Here is an 18,276-nt window from a genome sequence, read left to right on the forward strand (position 1 = left end):
TGTAATTTTGTTTTTTTTTTGTTTTGTTTTTTTGAATTGAGTTTCATCATGAATGCAACTCTGACATTTAGTATCTATCTTTTGAGAGATGTGTTTGACAATCTTGGTGAAGCTTTCATTCTTTCTTGCAACTACAGATGGATGTAATGTAACTATCATCACATTTTATTGATTGTAAAGCATATCATCCATGTTCAATTCTATAACAACATTGGCTTCTTTTTGGTTTTATGGTTTTTTTTCTTTTATTTTCTTAATTCATTTGAATGATTAAAAATTGGTTTATTTTATAACCTCCCCTTTGATTGTTACTGGGGTGTAAATGGGTATGGGGTGTAAATGCGTCATATGGCATATCAGAGGCCTACGATCTAGCTTACATGAGGCCACACTCGACCTATTATATATAGTCAAATAGAACAAATTTAAGCTTTTAAAAAAGTCTATTTAGAAAACATGTCATAGATTTTTTTTACATGTCGAGCTTATAAACCTAGTCCGGCTTATATCATATTATTTATTTTAAATTATATGATATTAAAAAAATAGAGGGCACATTATTCAATAAATTTTATTTGTCTTTTTCTTAATTAACCTAACAACTATATATTTGTCATTAGGGGTGAAACTGGGTCAGGCCGGCCTACAGAGGCCTACGGTTCGACCTACATCAGGCCAGATCTGACCTAGTATATTTTGTATAATAGGCCCGGCTTGGGCCTTAAAAAAACTTGTTTAATAAAAAGGCCGGGCCTATAAGCTCACAGGCCAGTCTATATTGTACTATTTATTTTAAATAAAATAAAATAGAGTAAGTATGTCTTGAAGAAAAACAAAAGATATAAATTTAATCAATTGCAATTATTTATAACTTAATTATATTCGATTATATTTTAATAAAAATCTTATTTTATTTCTTATATGGGTGGAACCAACATCTCAACATGTTAGATTATATATATAAATATATTAAAAGATTTTTGGGAGAGTTATACTTACTACAAGCATCATGATTGTTGGATTCATGTAGTTATTTTAATTTACATAGTATGGATTTGTTTATTGGATCTGATGAAATATATGTTAGCATTTTGCTTTCGAAAATGACTTAAGTGCATATTGTATAAGTTTTGTTATGATTCATGATTTTGTTTGGACGTTGAAATTATGATTTTTGGTGTAGCAACTGAATTTGAGTACTTTGTAAAGTTGATTCATGATTCTGCTTAGAAGTTAAAAATTAACAGGCTAACAGGCCAAGCCAGATCATTTGTTTTTTTATAAACGGGGCAAACCAGGCTAACAGTTAGACTCATACTAGACTTGGGCCAGGCCAAATTGAAATGTTTTGACGTAGGCTTGGGCTTTTCGGAGCAAAGCTTGGCCAGCCCAGCCCACTTTCACCCCTATTTGTCATGTAATATGACAAATGCATTTTTCATATTTTAATATGAAGTTTTTATATGAAAGTTCAATATGGATCTTATAGTATAAAATACTTTTTTTTAATTCGGTTTTCACATGAAATCCCTCTAGGTTAATAACCAAGATTATAATTACCAAAAAAAAAAACCAAGATTATCACATTCATCAAAATTCAATTGCACTCAATTACTTGTAAAATGAGAAAGGTGTCCCTCTTATTTCATTGAATAATATTAAATCATTTGAAATTTTATTTTAATTAGCAATAGTGACAAATCAAATTTTTGGAATTTTTAATTAGATGAATTTATTTCATATAATAAATTAATGATGAACCAAATCCAATTTAAATAACATAGGAAAGAATGCTTGCAATGTTGCCGACAATAGACACAAAACTGGAGGATGACTCTTTTTAATATTGTTTTTAAAAATAATTTTTTGATTTTTAGAACTAAAAAATTTCATTTGACAAGACTTGTATTACAATTTTTTTTTAAATTATAGTTTTTGCTTTTATTTTTAGAATCAAATTTAAAGAATATGTCTGAATTATTTTTATTTTGTAATTTGACTTTTAACTTTCAAAATAAAAAAAAAACACAAAAAAACATATGTGTCATAATTATTCTATAAAATAATTTAAACAAAAAACAAAAAAAACAAAACAAAACACGAATAAACAGACAATCTGTACCTGTTTCTACAACAATCGAGAACAACAAATAACTGATTTCGTCATTATAACGCATAAATTTAAAAGTTTTGACCTTAACAATCAAAAGTCAATTCATAATTTCATATATTCAGGATTTTTGTGATTAGCAAGAAGTGTGATGGTCAAACTCAGATAACTAATAGGGCCGTCATGTCCAAAAAAAATATAAATTAAAATGCGAAAGATCTGCCCCCACGCAGGATCGAACTACGGACCTTCAGTTTACAAGACTGACGCTCTACCACTGAGCTATAGGGGCTGCTTTGCTTTGCTTTAACTGTTACTTTATAATGTATGATAATATTAATAAATAATGCGAGCTTGCATTAATTTGCACTTTGGCAGCGATTAAGTTGGACCAATCTCTATTTTCATGCTTTCAGAAATTGAAAGCATTATTTTATGCCCTACAAAACACAAGAAATTAACGTGTCCTTATTGTGGTCAACCTTTAATAAACAATGCTGTTATGGTAAACATTTTTCACTAAATCTATGGACTATAGTTCTTCCCCCCATCTGGTCCACTTTTTCTCATGCATTAAATTTAGGGTTTTATTAGTCTCATTTAACATAAGATAGTTATCTTATGTTGTAGATTTGTAGAGAGAAAATAGATGGGTCCCACCATTACAAGATAAAAGGAAAAAAAAAAAAGTGGGATACGAAAATCGAAGTGAGAGAAAATAAGAAATGATATCTCATGTAAAAGGTGAGTAATATTTCTCTTAAATTTATATCTACTTTACTTTTTCCCGTACCATGTTGGAGGGATGAGCTATAGTAAGCAGAAAAACCCAAAACAATACTGTTGACTTGCGACTTTGCAAGGCTTAGAACAGAGTCCATATTCCCCTTTGGCTGGCTTGGACTAACCAATCACCATACTCTACAAATTCTACAATTACTTGGTCTGGTGGGTGAGGAGGGATTCGAATCCCTGACACCATGGTTCGTAGTCACATGCTCTAATACTCTGAGCTAAAGGTCTCACCCCATCTTTTCTGGATTTGTTCTTCGAAGTACCCTAAAAAAGGGAAATCTTTCATCTCCCCATCCATTTAATTTCGACTTCTATTGAATTGAAAAATAGGTTTGATTGTCCATTTATTTTTGGATAAAATATATATAAGATATTCTCCAGATAATTCAAATCGAACCAATTGGATATACAACTCGGGCCAATATTTTACAACTTTCTTTTTAACAATTAGTTAGAAATAATATAGGACTTTTATTGGCTTAATAAAGTTTTGCATAATATGATAATATTTTGAGATTATTTGTTTTGAAATATATATTTAAAACATCCCACAGTTTTAGTTTCATATTTATAACTCAGTTATACATAGTGTCTAAATTTATTTAGAGAGACACCCCTAATATGGATCCGATATTGCACGAATCGAATTAAACCGGTTTGGAATGATAATAAAAAAAAATTGTCTAAATTTATACGTTTTGTTAAAATAGCAGATCAGCCAAGTCCCATCATAGAAATTAGTTGAGCCATAACAGGGTTGGGTCTGGAATCAGAAAAGTTGGCATAGTCAGATTATCATGTCTAAGTCTAACTCATAAACACCCCTAATTACAGTAAAGCAGTACTATCATATAAAAATGAAAAGCAGCCAATAAAAGTAAATCCATTGGTGGAAGTGGAACGGCTATTGAAAGAAAAGAAAAGAAAAGAACATCTGGTCAGAGCATTCTCAAAACAGTCTCATACTATAAAAAATAGATTCATCATTATTTGAATTCTATACAAAGAAGACAGCCATGGATCAAAATTTACAAAATCTACAATGGAATAATTTAATTCTGCCAAGGCATTTAAATGCCTGTTATGAGTGGTCACATTGTTAGCATAACTTTACAAGAATGGACTCAAAGGACCTGTACATTGTCTGAACTAGTTTCTACTACCAACTAAAGTATCAGAGCATATAATTAATCCAATGAATTATTGAATTACATTGAACATAGCAAACTGAACTACATAACTCACCTGACACCTAAATCTGGAACGAAACAGATACCTAGGTCAGCAATTATATTATATTATTTCACGATTTGCCTAGCAGCTCTTTTGAACCTGATAATTGATTCTGTGTTTCATCCAGTTAAAAAGAATAAAAAGACTAAATAACTGAGAGTTGAAACTATCTATGACTCTGTTTTTCTTTGGTTTCCATCTCCTTCACACTGTCAACTATGTGCTGTATTTTCTTTGAAAGACTATCATTATGCTCCTCGATGTGCTCAAATATCAATTCAAGATGCCTTTTATAGGTTGCGGATCGCTTTTTCTCTATAGCCAGCTGCTGAGATAGTTCTCGAATTTTATCATGTTCGTTCTGGAAATTGCATAAACACAAATAGGTAAGAAGGGGGGGAAACTGAACGGGATCCGAAGAAATGATCTACAATCGCTCAACGTCACATACAAGGTCTCATAAAAACAAACACATGCATATACACCCGCACAAACAGGGTGTTGTCAAAACATTTTCTGGATATATTGATACACAAATTCGAACATCAATCAAAATTGCAATCAATATGCATAGAAATAAGACATTGAAAGTATTGATTAGTTTCTCTTCTTGCTTTTTTTTTTAAACAAGTTTAACTTATTATTATTATTATTAAAAATATGATTGATGAGCATCTTAATAAAATTCAGTGATGAGGTCCTTTAAATTCTAATGTTAATCTACTGCAAAAAGAATCTTTCAAAGTAGCTCAATGATTGTATTTGTAAAAAATAAGAAATCTACACCCATCTAAGCTTTTCTGGTGCTACAGTTAACTCAGAGAACATGAATTACTTTTGGAAGGATGAGTATTATATTTGGGAATTTTTACAAAAAAGCAATGTTGGGTAATTTGTCTAGAGGCATAAGGGGGGAACTCTATTACGTGCTGAATTTAAACTCTTGTGAAGGACCTTATAGACAGTTAATAGTGCTGTGGTGACTGGTGAGTAACAATTTAATCTATCAACCGTATAGTAACAATTAACAGAATAAAAATAATCATGTATACCATCTTTCAGGAATGAAAGAACATGAACTGACCGGATATTGCTCATAAATGCAATCCCTTCGACCTTTTCCTGGTGTCAGAGGATGAGTGTGCTCCTTTACAAACTTTGTAACAACCCATTTACCAGAACTTATTTTCCTCACCAAAATCATTGCCCTGCAACCAACCCTTGTCTCTGCCCTTTGCCTTACAATCTTTTCACGCTTGTCAGGCATTCTATAACCCTCTCTGTTGCAAACAAGAGCCCGTCCAATAGCAGATCCATCACGCCTTGATCGTGAGAGCTTGCTTACACGTATGATGAATCCAACACGTGTAGCATATGCATTATAAAATGCATGTGCTGCGGCTTCTGATTCAAACTCCTGACCCACATATGGCTCATCAGCTGACACAACCGATACTGCAGGTATTGCTAATGGGATTGTGTCCCCTACAGAAAAATCTTGTGTTATATTATCATCTTGATCTTGTTTATAAGTTGGATCCAAAGAACTGCAGCCCGGTTTGTTTTCATCAGCTATGCTGCTACTAACCTCACCCATCATAGCATTTCTCACTGTTTCACTATTAATGGAGCCATCAATCCCAAACTCCACTGCAGCAACAAAAAATCTGCTATAAGATTTTCAGTGCCAGGTGATATTCTACAGAACAGTGTATAAAATTGATGAAATACTCTTTCATTGAAGAGAAAATATAAAAATTATGAAAAAAACAGCAGAAGAACTATATTGTCCCAATTCCAAAATATTCCCGTTTCATTTTTTATTTTAAGAAGAGAGCTTACCAGCAGAGGGTAGTAAAACGAGCACAAAATGATTTACTATTAATATTACAAAGAATCAGAAGAAAACCATACAAGTCAAAGCCACTTATACAGGAGACCTTTAAAATGACACTGAATATTTGTCAATACACTCCTCTACAATAGTTAAAATGGATAACAAGTTACCACGCTGAATCCAAAAAGACTTTTGCCAAAGTCAATGTGAAGGAAGGATTTCCGTCTTTACTATACAAACAAACATTCCATAGTATGGCAAACATCAGTCAATTCCAAACAAATTTTCCTTTTTTTAATATAAAAAAAAAATATACTTCCATTGAATAACAAAGCCCGAAATGGAAAAGAACAAAAAAAGATGAGAAATTTTGAAAATAGTTTTTTTATTTATCAGAAATTTGGTTTTTGATAGAGCCTATTGGCATCAAATGATTGGGACAGTGATTAAAGTGTCACGCTTGGACAAAAAAATTACCAGACTGCCACGCCAACAATAAATTTTGCCAAAATGCCACGCGACATAATTTGCTACACAGTGTAGCGAATTATGTATGCAAGTAATTCGCTACACAGTGTAGCGAAATATGCCACGTCAGAATGCACAGAACCAAAAATGCCACATGTCAAATTTTGATACATAGGGTAGCGAATTTCTCAAAATTTGACATGTGGCATTTTTGGTTCTGATGTGGCATATTTTGCTACACTGTGTAGCGAATTACTTGTATGCATAATTCGCTACACTGTGCAGCAAATTATGCCGCGTGGCATTTTGGCAAAATTTACTGTTGGCGTGGCAGTCTGGTAATTTTTTTGTCCAAACGTGACAAAATGGTCACTGTTCCCAAATGATTTATGTAGCCAACATTATCATGTGGGATAAAGCTAGGATGTTGCAGTTGTTTTGAATTGTAAGGTCTTACAAATAAGTTCGTCACGATTTCTCTCAGCTCAAACAATGGAGAAAATGGGGCAAAAACTAAAAAAATATAACAACAAATATCATTTTTTACTAAAAGAAGCACCCCAAATATTATTCTGTTTATTTTACACTTTTCCATAGCTTATTGTGAATCAAATATGAATAATGCTACTCAGTCAGAAAAAATTGCCACAATTTGGCTGGATTTGAGAGTGATTATTATCCTATGTAGAATAGAGAAGCATATTGAGGTATTATTGTGTTATTTAGGGATTATTACGTTATTATTAGAATTTTAGAGTTCCCTCTAATTTCAGAGATCTTTCATTAACTTAGAGATTTTAAATTTAATTGCGATTAATCTAGGATTTTATATTTGATTAGAATTTTATTATCTTTGGATTACAAATACCTTTCAAGTGTATAATGTTATTCAGACTTTTGCATAATTAATTATTGACATTTCCTTTGAAGAGCACTCTGATTGCCTGTTTGACATGTCTTATTTTTAGTTTCTCTTCTCCTTAAAAGCAGAAGCAACTGGGCTGATGGAATTGTTGGGTAAAATGGGCAGGTTAGTACAATTATTAACAGTGTTAAATATGGACTTAGATGGAAAAAATAATAGGGGAGTTAAGTGATAAGAAAAAAAAGATTATGGGGGTAAGTGATAAAAGAGCATTATACAATAGAGGGGTTTTTGAACCTTTTCCACATGTTCTAAGTTTGCTTGTCTAGGAAATACCCTACTCTTGGGTGACCACTCACTCATACAAGAGTTAACATTCAAGCCCAGTCATTATGTCAAAAATTCTGTCAAAAAACTTCAGGATGACTAGCATTTTTAACAGCTCATCATATCAGAGTGAAGCTTTGCAAAAAAAATATATCGTGCATCCAAGAGGTGTGTAATGTATTCTCAGCCAAGCAAATTATATAAATGACTCCAAAAGTCAGGCTCCATAAACTGAGAATGAACGTTTCACAATGAAACATATAATTAAAAGGAATTTCCTCATCTTCAGCAAAATTATGAAACACAAGTTAAATGAAATCCAAAAATGATGTAGCTAACGTCAAAACCACCAACTAAATGGGAAAAAGAGAGACATAACATGTATTATGATAACATCAGGAAAAAGAAAAAAAAAAGACAGTTTTTAGTTACTTGGCTCATACCCTTTGAAATTCATTGAAGAAATAATAATAATAATTATAATAATAATAAAAGCAGTTAATCGCTTCAATTGAACGCCAAATTCTGCAAGTTATGCAGTCATATAACAAACAGGGAAAAGGAAAACCCTAAAACTAAATCGGAATTGAATTGTTCGATTGAGTTTCGAAAGGAAAAAAAAAAAAAGTGGTGAAAGAGGAAAAACAAAGACTTACTGAGAATTGAGGCTGACGCAAATTCGATTGTCGTAGAAAGGGTGTGCAAATTATTTTTATTTCCGTGCAGAACAGAGACACAGAGAGAGAGAGAGAGAACAGCAGATTCAGAACAGAGGAGGGAGATTCAGGTGAGGAAAGGCATATGGAGCCTCGTGTGTGCCTTACAAATCAAGACCTCATTGGATATTCTCTTTTGTTAAAAAGTCAACTTTTTTGTTTATGAAGTGAACATGGGCTTGCGTCATTGGAGCCCGGACCCGCCCGGCCCAACCCACCATGCCAAATTTGTTGTCCCCCTTGAGTCCTTGACCTATGGTTTTGCGCTCTCTCTCTCTCTCTCTCTCACTCTCACTCTCACTCATTCTAACAATTACGGAGTTCATCATGTAATAAGATAGCTTAATGAGTGGTTTGGTAGAAGGTTTTTTTTATGATTTTCGAGAAATTAAATTTTTTTAAATTTTTAATTTTTAAATATTACTGTAAACTGAATATTTTCATCATATTTCTGAAAATTGAGATTCTCAGATAAAAAAAAAATTCTTGTACCAAACACTCCTTAAAGAATTAAATCAGTATATGAAAACTGAATGAGACTAGTGGATAACCACTGTAATCAGTTAAAAAATATACAAGAGATTCACCAAATTATAGGATGACTTGAGAGAAAAAAATATTTCTAACTTTATTCTCTTTTTGTGCTAAAAAATAAGGAAACAATATTTGTTCTTTTAAATGTCATTTTAGATTTTAATTGTAGATTTTCGTCAATCAACAATTAGAATTTATTGGGTCAAACTTATTAACTAATTAATAATGCACAATAAAATTCAGTAAATCCTAACTGTTAATTGATGGAAATCAATATCTAAAACGACACAAAGTTATGTCCTGTATGAGGACAAACATTTTTCCCAAAAATTAAATATGAATTACCAAAACAGATTTATATTCCCTTATTTAAAGAAAGTAACATAAAAATATTTTAGAAGGACACGAGAAGGGTAATTAGAAGGGTAAACTTTTGCTACCAAAAAAAAAGAAGGGTAAACTTTCTATCATTAATTAATTGAGATTAAACTTTTATCGTTATCAACAAAAAAACTTAACTTTATTAAAAAGTTTTATTAGTTGAAATATTAAAAAGACAAAAAAAATTGAAGAAATAAAAAATCATTTATAATATGAACAAAATACATCGTATATATATGATTTAAATTTTCTTTTTTGATTAATAAATATTATCTAAACAATTTTTCAAATTTGAATTTCTCAATTAATTATTTAATATAGAAAATTAAAATACTCAAATAATTATGACATTAAAATTTGAGGTCCAATTACAATATTTGTTTTACTCGTACTCTTGGCCAATTGCCTATCATTTAATTTTTTATTCAGTGGTGTACTAAAAAAATAATAACTCAGTGAGGTAACTATTTTTAATTGTGTCTGTTTTTAGATTATTTTAATATGCTTTTAAATTAAAAAATATTGGTGGATTCTATTTTATTGTGTCGATTAACAATTGTCCTGAGACAGTTGTTAAGGTATAAAAAAGTAAATATTTAATAAAAGGTATAACATTTAATACATTGAGAAGTATTTAATGAAAAGTATAACATTTAAAATTTTATCGTGTCTATCAATAAGTATCATAAGACACTTGTTAAGGAATAAAAAATCAAAGAAAAGTACAACATTTAATATATTCATAATTGAAAAATTAATTGTATTCAATATTTTATATTTTTGAATATTAGCAAGTGGATTAAAGACAATTGTTAGCAAGATTACCAAAAACATATATTTATTTATTTTATATATTTAATTAATGATATTTGAAGAATATAATTTCATGATTAATAAGAAGTATAAATAGAAAATTGTAAAATTTCGTTTGACGATTAGAGACTTGTGGTCGATGGAATAAATGAGCTAATTAACGCATACACCACACCACACCACACCACACCCTTTTCTTCAAGTAAATTTTCAGTAGTCTGTCTGTGGTACATATTCCTTCATTAAAAGTAGAAATAGGTCAAATTAGTGTGACATTAATTAAAAATAAACGTGTGGAATGAATATAATTAAATAAATATATATTTTTTCTAATTTTAATAAGTAACGAATTAAGTCTTCGGTAGTAATTTACAAAAAAAAAAGTCTTCGGTAGTAGCACTGCATAAATTTTCCTTTTTCTTAATTTGAATCTACACACAATGGCACCATTTGAAGAAAGTTTTTTTACACTTGAGACAATAAGGCGCTTCATTGATTCATTGTTATTTCCGAGAAAGAATATTAAAGACCACAACAAGGAATCAACATAAACCAAATCCCTTATAACCACTTCAACCCAAAACTTTAAGGTTTTGAATTAGGGCTTTTTTAATAATTTATAAAGAACTTGAAGTGTGAATATTGCACAGGCTCCATTTTTGGTTTACTTTTTGTGCACCTTATGGTCCCTTAAGGTTTTGAGTAAGGGCCTTTTTAATGATTTATATTATTCTCTAACACACTCCCTTACACCTCATGATCCCTTAAGGTTTTGAGTAAGGGCTTTTTTAATGATTTATAGTATTCTCTAACACATCCCCTCACACAAGAGCCCTTTAGGCAGTGTGTGTAGGAAATCTTAGATTTATGCGGAAGCGGTTTAGGACCTAGTACATTGGTATGCTTACCGAATCATCCTTGTTTCACAATTATCTCTCGGTGCGCAGGTCTCGTGTAGAATCTTCCCTTGTAGGATTCCTCTTCACGAACAGCTCACCTCAGCGCCGCAGCACGAACAACCTCCTTGAAGCTGGAATGTGGCAGATCTTCCAAACTATCTCTCGAGGAGGAAGGGGAAGTGTGCGGGCACTGATTAGATTCTGAGCTTGCCTCTTTCTCACAAAAAAGACCCAGGAGGCTGATGACTTAAGAGGTACTATTTATATGGGTTCCAAGAAACCCTAGCTCATTGGGCTCTAGGTTCCTTGGGCTCTTCTCATACTAATAACCCATTTGGGCTTTAGTAAAAGAGCAAACCCAACAATCTCCCACTTGCTCTTTTGGATACAAACTTGAGTCGTAAAACCCAAGATCATGTAACCCATAAGTCATCATCTATCCGAAAAATACCCCAACCCTTGTCTCAAGCTAGCTTGGGGAACTACCATCTGTTATTAATCAAGGCTCCTGTCCTGATAATCAACGAATGATTATCTAATTCGGTGCTACTCCACTAAAAGCCCGAACTTGAACTCCAAGATTAACAACACTTATAACATGAATATGCATCGCCCCTTTGTAGAATGTCAATAATTGATTGACAAGTTTTCTGTAACTCAATCAATTATTTATTCCCTTGACTATGATAGTTTCTCTGATGGATTACATGCACTGGCCAGTGTCTTTAATATCCAAGTACTGAAACATATCAAGGGGACATATCCTACAAATTCCATGTTGTTTATCTCATAAATACCGATAATCAAATAATCTCACTCCCAAAATACCGAGTTATTGGCCGTCAATAGATCGAACCTCACCCGTTGGTAAATCAAAGAATGAAAACTATTTGATTACCTATTTATAATAAACTCAGGATTAAGAGCAATCACATAACTATAGTTAACTGGAGATTTGATACCTTATGACAGAAAAACAACCTTAATCAAATCTCTCCTTGATCCTTTCAATGTGAATGTTAATTCACACCAATATTTTACAATGATTCAGACAAAATCATTTCATAAAATATTGCAGCCTGAATAAAGTGCCTAACTTTATTTAACGGCTGTGACTCCATTCATCAATTGTGAGATCCTATGATCATGTCCTCCATGAACGTATCCATATGATCATATACTCCACAATTTGATCTGGACCTTTATGTTTGTAAATAGTGTGCAAAATAAATAAATAAAACCTTATTTATGAAATTCAGAAAATTATTTTATTGTTTCATCGTCTTATTCCAAGAGCACAATCAAACCAATAACTCCCACTTGCTTAATGCAAGTCTGGGATCCTCCTAAGACCCAAAGAAGTAACATGCCTCTCGAACACAAGTTCAGGCAAACTCTTAGTAACTGGGTCTACAAGATCCACCTCTAATGTTATATGAGTTTAGTGAAAAACTCATAACTCGAGGTTGATTTTCTTGCGTCAATATCCATTTGAAATAACTGAATTTTTGAAAACTCAGCTTTTCAAGACTCCCACTAAAATATACCAGCATATAATCTCTCGTTCTCCAAAGATACTTGAGTACATGCTTAACAATAATCTAGTATTCCTCTAGGTTCAAAATGGTACTATCTCACTACTCCCACTGCGTGACAGATGTCTGGTTTAACGCCCAACATGATATGCATGAGTCTACCTTTGCCAAAGCATAAGATATCTTGCTCATGCATTCTTCCTTCTTAGAAGTCTTTGGTGACTCCTTAGGAAGATGAATTCCACATCTGAGAATTATAATTCTTCTCTTAGAATTCTCATGTTGAATTTTGGCAAGAGTTTTGTCAATGTAAGTAGCCTGAGGTGATGCCAACAACTTATTCTTCCGGCCTCATAAGAGTTTTATCTCAAGAATATAATTGGCTTCCCCACTACTTTCATACCAAAACACTAACTTAGCCAACTCTTTATGCTTGATATTACCTCAACATTGTTTCCAATAAGGAGCATATCATCTACATAAAGTACCAGAAAAACTATTGTCTAACGTTGTATCCTTTACATACAAATACACATCATTCATCAAGGTTCTCTCAAAATCAAAATTTTGATAACCTGATCAAAACTGATGTTTCAAGACCTGGATGCTTGCTTAAGTCTATGAAATAGACTTTCACAACTTGCATACCGTGTGTTCCTACTCATTTGCTATAAACCCTTTTGGTTGTTGTATGTAGATATCCTGACATCCAACTCCCAAAATGAAATCTCATAATTGATTGTATTATATCCACACATTACCCAATATATTTATATTTATTGTATTATATTTTGTTTTTTGTTTTTCCTTTCTCTTTCTACATAATCTTATCAGATTGCTAATTAGGTGCTCATCAAACACAGGACATGATATAGGCTTGTCAGCCTCATATCATATCCTATCTTTATCATCCCTATATCATATCTTACCCTTATCCTATCTTGTCCATCAAACGAGCCCAAAGTCTAACTTGAAATACTCAAGGCCTCAGCAATATAAGCTGGGCCAAATCAATATCTTAAAAGAAGCCCGAAAACCACCTTTGAAGATTTAAGTTCGCGGTAACTCAAGTCAGGCTCACATAACTACCGAAAAAGGGGTGTAAAATGGCCCTCAAAAAATTGAAGGCATCGGCAACACAAGCTGAGTTAAAGCAATTTGAACAAAAAGAACAATAAGATGCATCATAAAAGCATAATAAAAGTTGAAATTGAAATGGAGATAAGGTAGTGTTTGGTAGAAATTTTATTTTGGGATTGATGGGAAAGTGTAAATGGATATTGAAAAATACCACGTTTGGTTCAGGTTTTTGAAAAAAATACTAGACAAATAGAATAGATGGGGAAATGACTTTTGTATTGATTTTTGGATGAAATTCACTGTTACAAAATACCACTTGAGATGTGGTATTTTGAGATAACTGAGGAAGTGAAAAAACAAGTGCGAAGTTTCTCCCGAACATAGATTTTGCAAATTTAAATAAATTTTCCTGGTAATATTTCAGTCAACCAAAATCTTTTTTTAAACTTTCCCATCAAACTGACTTTCTTACCATTTCCCCGGTTATTATATTTGCCTGATAAAAAAAAATTATCCTCTACCAAACACACCCTAAAAGCCAGGAACAAACTCCACAATGTATTTACAACACAAAAATGAAAAAAAAAGTTGAAAGTTACCAAGTAAGTTGGCATCTTACACACAATTACTCACTCAAAATCCCTCATGCAGACATTTCACAGTGTCATCGTTGCACACAAAGCTAAAAGGTGGCACACATCCTTGCATTGCATGTCCCACCAATCAGGGTTAGAAACGTGTAAAGGTGTAACCGACTGAAAGAGATATGGGAAGGCCAAAAGCCATCATCCTGGACAACCTCAACAAGTCGATTCAAGAACCTGGATGAGTTTAGGAAAGTCGAAAAAATCACAAGAATACTAAAGGAGAGTGAAAGGCAAGGCAAACACCCGAGTCAGTCCAAATAGGCCAGCACATAAGCATGGACAAGGCGGCAGAGGCGGACTTACTTGGTTGCCGCTGTCCGCAGGTGCGGACATGAATTTCATTTTTTATTTTTTTTTATTTTTTTGGAATGGAAATCAGATTTCAAGAAAGTGAATTTTACACCACTCACAAGAATATATATGTTTTTTTTTTGGTAGACCAAAGCCCTATATTTACTATGATTCTCAAGTCAAAACAATATTGATAATTTCTTATGCCTCATTTGAGAAAAAATGGAGTGATTGGTTTGAAAAAAAAATGGAGTGATTTTTTTTTCCAGCCCTATATATTTTCTCTCGTAGACCAAGTTCATCATTATTTTTTTCATTTGAGAAAAAAAAAACATAACAAGCTTTAGTTGTGATTGGTTGAACTCATGATGGTTTACTTTAATATAGGATAAATTGGATAAACAAGCCCTATAAATTGGTTTACATAACAAGCCAAAGGAATATTCCTCATTTAAAAATTAGTTTCTATTCTGCTGGTCTACTTTACTTGGATAAACGATGAGATCATAATTATTATATTATTTTTAAAAATTAGTTTCCATTCTGCTAGTCTATTTTTAAGAATTTGAGTACCAGTTCTATGTTGATTTTGTAATTGATTTATGTTTCACTGTAATATAGGATAAATTGGATCATGATGTTGAACATTGAGATTTGAGAGCACAAACAATTGTGGGTTCGTAGTAATTCAACAAGTCTCAATGAAAGGTAACTTTCTATATTTATTTATTTGTTATAACATAATGAATATAATTGATTTAAGTATAAATTATTATTTGTCAGGGATGCAATCTTATTTCAAACAGCTAAAACCCACAAATACAGAACCCTAATCTCAAAGTGCACAAGTTCCAAATTGTATTTCAGCTCCAATTGTCCAAGAATCCTATCAACCTCAGAGACAAAATGTTAATATAGAAAATCTTGAAGCGGATCCGGGAAAAAGACCTTCAATTTATTCAATGACATCAAATCCTATAGAGAGAGAGGATATTCGGAGAGCTTATTTGCTCAAGGGGCCATCTCAACCAATTCTTAAACCATTCCCTAAAGTGGAAATGTATGGAAAAATGCGGAGATTCAATCCTAAGTGGTATGAAGAATTTGGTTCTTGGTAAGAGTATAGTGTATCAACACATGCTTGTTTTTGCTTGTATTGTTATCTATTTGATATGGAGGTTGGAGTAGTGGCTCGACGCAGGAAGCATTTGTCGGTGTGGGGTTAAAAAATTGGCAGAATTAGGATAGATTCTAAGCGGGTTCATAACCTTGTATATAAAGGTTGATTTAAACTTTCTTTACCAAAAAAAAAATTTCGGGGGCAACCACTAAGTGTGCAGACATAAACACAACTTCCTAGGTCCGCCACTGCAAGGCGGTATACAAAAAGACCAACTACTCCAGATCCATATATCGACCAAAAAAGTTGAAACAGGATAAACACAGAACTGCAAGTAACTCAGCATATGAGACCTAGACATGGTCGAGGTGCAAGAAAAATATTACAGCCTGATAGCCTAAACGAACAGACTGCCAGACTAGGGGGCAACTATTTTGAACTCATTCCATGGTCCCATATCTTAACAACAAGTGATAGACTAAAAAGATAAGGATAACCTCATCATCATGTCATCAAAGGATAAAGGATAAACTACTTATCATATCTCTCAACAAACATAATTCTATCAGAACTCTACTCCTACAGGTAACCTCTTCTATAAATAAATGGTGAAGCCTCATAGGGACATATACTGAATTCTCTACTCTCTTGCCTATTACTGTGCAAACACCCCACGTCTTCGGCTATATGCCAGTATTATTATTGTGTACAATGATTCGTTACCCTTTGCGATATCTCTTTCATAGACTCCCGCAAGCGTATCGATCCAAGATACAAATATCAAACTTATGTTGGACATGTCGATCCTCTAAGATTGAATATATATATATATATATATATATATATATATATATATATATATATACATATATGGTGTGTGTAATACTTTTCTTATGTTGCATAAGAAAAATATTATCTCTTACACTTATATTTTTCAAATGGATTCTATAAGAAAATTTTTCTCTCACCTCCAACTTTTTTTACTCTCCTAATTATTGTTTGGATAGGAGAAAATAATTTTCTTAAGCAACATAAAAGAAATATTATCCATATATATATATATATATACTGTGTAATATTTCTTTTATATATATATATATATATAGTGTGTATAACACAATTAAATGTAAGGATGTGCATGGGTCGAACTGAATCGGATTTTTTGAAAAATCGAACCAAATTGGTTTAAATGGTTCGTTCGAAAGTGGTTCGGTTCGGTTCAAAACTGGTTCGGTTCAGAAGTGGTTCGGTTCGGTTTGGAAGTGTTTCAGAACCGGTTCGGGTCGACCCTCTTTTGAAATTTTTTTTTTTAAAAATAAAGTTATAAAAATTAATTTGGTTCAGTTTGAAAATGGTTCGGTTCGGTTAAGAAACGGTTTGTTATTAAAACATTATGTATCTAAAAACATTATGTATCTAAAAACATGTTCGGTTATTAAACCGGTTCTAAAAACCGGTTCGGTCCATGAACCGGTTCGGTTCATGCACTGGTTTTTAAAAATCGATTATTTTATAAGGCAGTTTGGTTCGGTTCATGGTTCGACGTAATTTTTTAGTTATTTTGGATACCCTGATCAAATGTATGTTTCAAGGAATTTCAATTGATAAAAAGGGAGAAAGAATGTTAAAAGTGAGTTCAAAAGGGAAGTTGGGGGATGAATGGAGAATCCGTGTAAGGCATCAGTAGCAAAGTGAGTGTCTCATCCAATCCAAATATCCAATGACTAGTGGGAGATTGCGCGAATGTTATAATACGAGACAATTATGCTTTCACCTCTACAATCTTCTGATGCACGAACTTTAGGTAAATTAACAGGACATTGTGTCAATACTTTTCGCCAAGAAAAAATAAAATGAATCTCTCTCTGTCTACAACTCCTTCTATATAAGCTCCCCCAAGCAGACTCCGTTTACTCTCTCTAAGTCTCTAACCTTCTGCCTCTATTCAAAAGGTCCATGGCGTTGAACAATGGCATCCCCGCCACCGGCAACGGCCTCATCGTCATCTTCGGCGAGATGCTAATCCACTTCGTCCCCACCGTCTCCGGCGTGTCCCTGGCGGAGGCACCAGGCTTCACCAAAGCCCCCGGGGGCGCCCCCGCCAACGTGGCCAGCCATCGCTGTTTCAAGGCAAGGCGACAAAGCAGCCTTCGTAGGAAAGCTCGGCGGCGACGAGTTTGGTTACATGTTGGCCGGGATCTTGAAGGAGAACGGTGTCTGCGCCGACGGCATTACCTTCGACGAAGGCGCACGCACTGCTTTGGCCTTCGGTGACATGCTCCTCAAGCCCGAAGAGCTCGACCTCGAACTCATCCGATCTGTATGCATTTAATCTCCCTCTTTCAACTTTCTCAGGAAAATTTCCAACTTTTTTTTCGTTGTTCCCTTTTCCTGGAAAATGAAGTGTTTGTTTTCACGTTGCATGATTTGTGTAGCCTGTGGGAGCCTGTGAGGAGCACATGATGTCACGCGCGTAAAGGAAAACGTGTGCCCCGAGGGAAAATATATTGCCGCGTCAGCTTGAGTGTAGTAGGACCCCGTTTCCTATATCTAGGATACGCCAACCTGGTAACGCAAAATTAACAAACGTTGATCTATAGGAGCTGTGAGCAACTGGTGAGAATA

The 18,276-nt window shown here is 33.3% G+C and overlaps 1 protein-coding gene, 1 non-coding gene and 1 pseudogene across 2 annotated transcripts; 1 reads left to right on the top strand and 2 right to left on the bottom strand.

Moving 5' to 3' along the window:
- Positions 1-2,330: 2,330 nt before the first annotated feature.
- TRNAT-UGU (transfer RNA threonine (anticodon UGU)) lies at positions 2,331-2,402 on the bottom strand. The gene has a single exon. It is a non-coding gene; the product is annotated as a tRNA-Thr (tRNA).
- Positions 2,403-3,921: 1,519 nt separating this feature from the next.
- LOC133310396 (protein FAR1-RELATED SEQUENCE 2-like) lies at positions 3,922-8,417 on the bottom strand. Its single transcript, XM_061511324.1, has 3 exons — positions 8,292-8,417; positions 5,223-5,788; positions 3,922-4,499 (listed from the first exon to the last, which is right to left on the bottom strand). Coding segments are annotated over exons 1-3 (762 nt in total). The 5' UTR covers positions 8,293-8,417; the 3' UTR covers positions 3,922-4,304.
- A 9,190-nt stretch (positions 8,418-17,607) lies between these two features.
- Positions 17,608-17,983, top strand: LOC133310377 (fructokinase-like; annotated as a pseudogene).
- Positions 17,984-18,276: the final 293 nt, after the last annotated feature.

This window comes from Gastrolobium bilobum, unplaced genomic scaffold, assembly GCF_033153095.1.
Source record: "Gastrolobium bilobum isolate Gb01-03AN ecotype WA unplaced genomic scaffold, APGP_CSIRO_Gbil_v1 utg1359, whole genome shotgun sequence".
In the NCBI taxonomy this organism is placed as follows: Eukaryota; Viridiplantae; Streptophyta; class Magnoliopsida; order Fabales; family Fabaceae; genus Gastrolobium; species Gastrolobium bilobum.